Source organism: Palaemon carinicauda, chromosome 10 (assembly GCF_036898095.1).
Source record: "Palaemon carinicauda isolate YSFRI2023 chromosome 10, ASM3689809v2, whole genome shotgun sequence".
Lineage (NCBI taxonomy): Eukaryota > Metazoa > Arthropoda > Malacostraca > Decapoda > Palaemonidae > Palaemon > Palaemon carinicauda.
In genome coordinates, this window is record NC_090734.1 from 131,457,022 (window position 1) to 131,459,521 (window position 2,500).

General features: G+C 29.5%; 1 protein-coding gene across 1 annotated transcript in view; it reads left to right on the forward strand.

The window, feature by feature from the left end:
- LOC137648256 (facilitated trehalose transporter Tret1-like) overlaps positions 1 to 1,937 on the forward strand; it is a 47,355-nt gene extending 45,418 nt beyond the window's left edge. Inside the window, exons 9-10 of the mRNA XM_068381181.1 lie at positions 1,533 to 1,643; positions 1,728 to 1,937. Coding sequence (XP_068237282.1) covers positions 1,533 to 1,643; positions 1,728 to 1,937 — 321 coding nt within the window. The remainder of the gene's footprint in view (positions 1 to 1,532; positions 1,644 to 1,727) is intronic.
- Positions 1,938 to 2,500: the final 563 nt, after the last annotated feature.

Consider the following 2,500-nt stretch of genomic DNA (forward strand, 5'->3'; position numbering starts at 1 on the left):
CCGTATATATCTATCTATCTATCTATCTATCTATCTATCTATCTATCTATCTATCAATATATATATATATATATATATATATATATATATATATATATATATATATATATATATATATGCATTATTATTATTATTATTATTATTATTATTATTATTAGTATTATTATTACTACTATTACTATTATTATTACATTATATATGTATACTGTATATATATATATATATATATATATATATATATATATATATATATATATATATATATATATATATATATATATATATATATATGTACAGTATATATTTATATATGTAAATTATATATATATATATATATATATATATATATATATATATATATATTCATATATATTTGTATATATATATATATATATATATATATATATATATATATATATATATATATATATATATATATATATATATATAATTTACATATATATAAATATACATATATAAATATATACTGTACATATATATATATATATATATATATATATATATATATATATATATATATATATATATATATATAAATTAAGGATATAATGTGTGACAGACGAAGCTTGAAATAATCATCTATCTTGAAAATTTCTTTCACACATTCATTCAGTTCAGGTCCATGAAATAACCAGATTTGAAAATCATTCTTCCCAATTATGTGTTTTGATGGCCTATTGGAAACCTCCCTGCCTGGCGATCTCCAGAATGGGGTTCGAATCTCGCTCTAGCTCGATAGTTTCTTTAAGTGTCTGCAACCTCACCCTCCTTTTGGGCTAAGGATGTGGGGTTTTGGGGAGCCTATAAATCTACCTGCTGTGTCATCAGCAGGCACTGCCAGACCCTCCCTGGTCCTAGTTTGGGTGGAGAGGGGGTTGAGGGTTGATCATATGTATATATGGTCAGGGAAGGTGGGTTGTGGCACCCTAGCAGTACCAGGGAAACTGGGCTGAATCCCTCGTCAGACTGGGAGTAGCGGAGAGAGGAGAGATCCCATTTTGTTCCTTTGTTTGATGTCGGATAACCCCTAAAATTGGGGGAAGTGTCTTGGTTAATAGGATAGAATATATGTTCAGTCTGTAGGACATTGTCCTGTTAGGGCATTGTAACTGTCCCTTGCCTCTGCCATTCATGAACGACCTTTAAAACATCAAATATTTTACCACTAACAGATCAACTCAACACAAATGATAAATCAAATGAAATCTTAATTCTAAAAAAAAGTAAAACATCCGGATCTTTGTGTAAACTTGAAAGAGGTTATACGATTCTTCTTTTCAACAAAATTCTAAAAATAAAACCGTGAAGTGCATTAGAGACGAAAGGCTTAAAGTTTGATATGAGAAGAATCACCAGGGCAGTAATACTGTCGCACTATACTAGCATGACTTACTGAGCTAGTCTTGCTTTCTTTATTTCTTTCACAAAAGTAATTTTTGGCGATATTTTAGAATTTTCATCTGATACCCCTAATTACCTTATTGCCTTATTCTATGTTTGGGTTCCCCCAGGTCCCTCAGTGTGAGGCATTTCGTATATCCAAAGAACAGAGAGTTGGATTCAATGTCTTCTATGAAAACATTAATAGAAGTCAAAGATGCATTCTGAGCAATAATCTTTCTGTAATTTTAGATCGAATTGTATATTAAAGATAAGATTTTTTATGTAACTTTTATGTAATTTTATGTAATTTTATGTAATTATAGATCAAATTGTATGTTAAAGATAAGAATTTTTATCTGATGCTAGAGAGTAGACAATTGAATTCAAAGTTTTCTAACAATACCTTAATAGAACTAATCAATTTGCGTATTAAAAATAAGAATTTTTATGTGATACCCCCAAAGAGTAGAGAGTTGAATTCAAAGTTTTCCAAGGATTCCTTAGTAAAACTATTGAATTGGCAATTCCTATGACTCTTGGGAGGGTGGGCTGTGGCACCCTAGCAGTACCAGCTGAACTCGGTTGAGTCCCTTGTTAGGCTGGAGGAACGTAGAGAGTGTAGAGGTCCCCTTTTTTGTTTTGTTTCATTTGTTGATGTCGGCTACCCCCCAAAATTGGGGGAAGTGCCTTTGGTATATGTATGTATGTATGTATGTATGTATGTATGACTCTTGCTTCTAATAAGAGAGTTGTTGAAGATTCTTTTGTCAATCAGTCACTGTATCATAAACACAAATTTATCTATTTTCGTTTTAGCAACTGGTTGTAGGTTAGACATAGATCTAAATGTCAATTTTAATACAATTTCGTATGTTTCCTGAATTCCTATCAATATATAGTTATGAAAAATGTATAGTTTTACATTTATTCATGATGTATACCAATAACGTACAGTAAAGAGAACTACGTAAACCTAATGGTGTTCAGTAGATTTTTTGAACAGTTTACTAATTGTTATCATAAATTGTCTATGGAAATTTAAGACTTTTATCCAATATTCCGATCAATTGCAGTATCAGTATCTTGACGTACGATT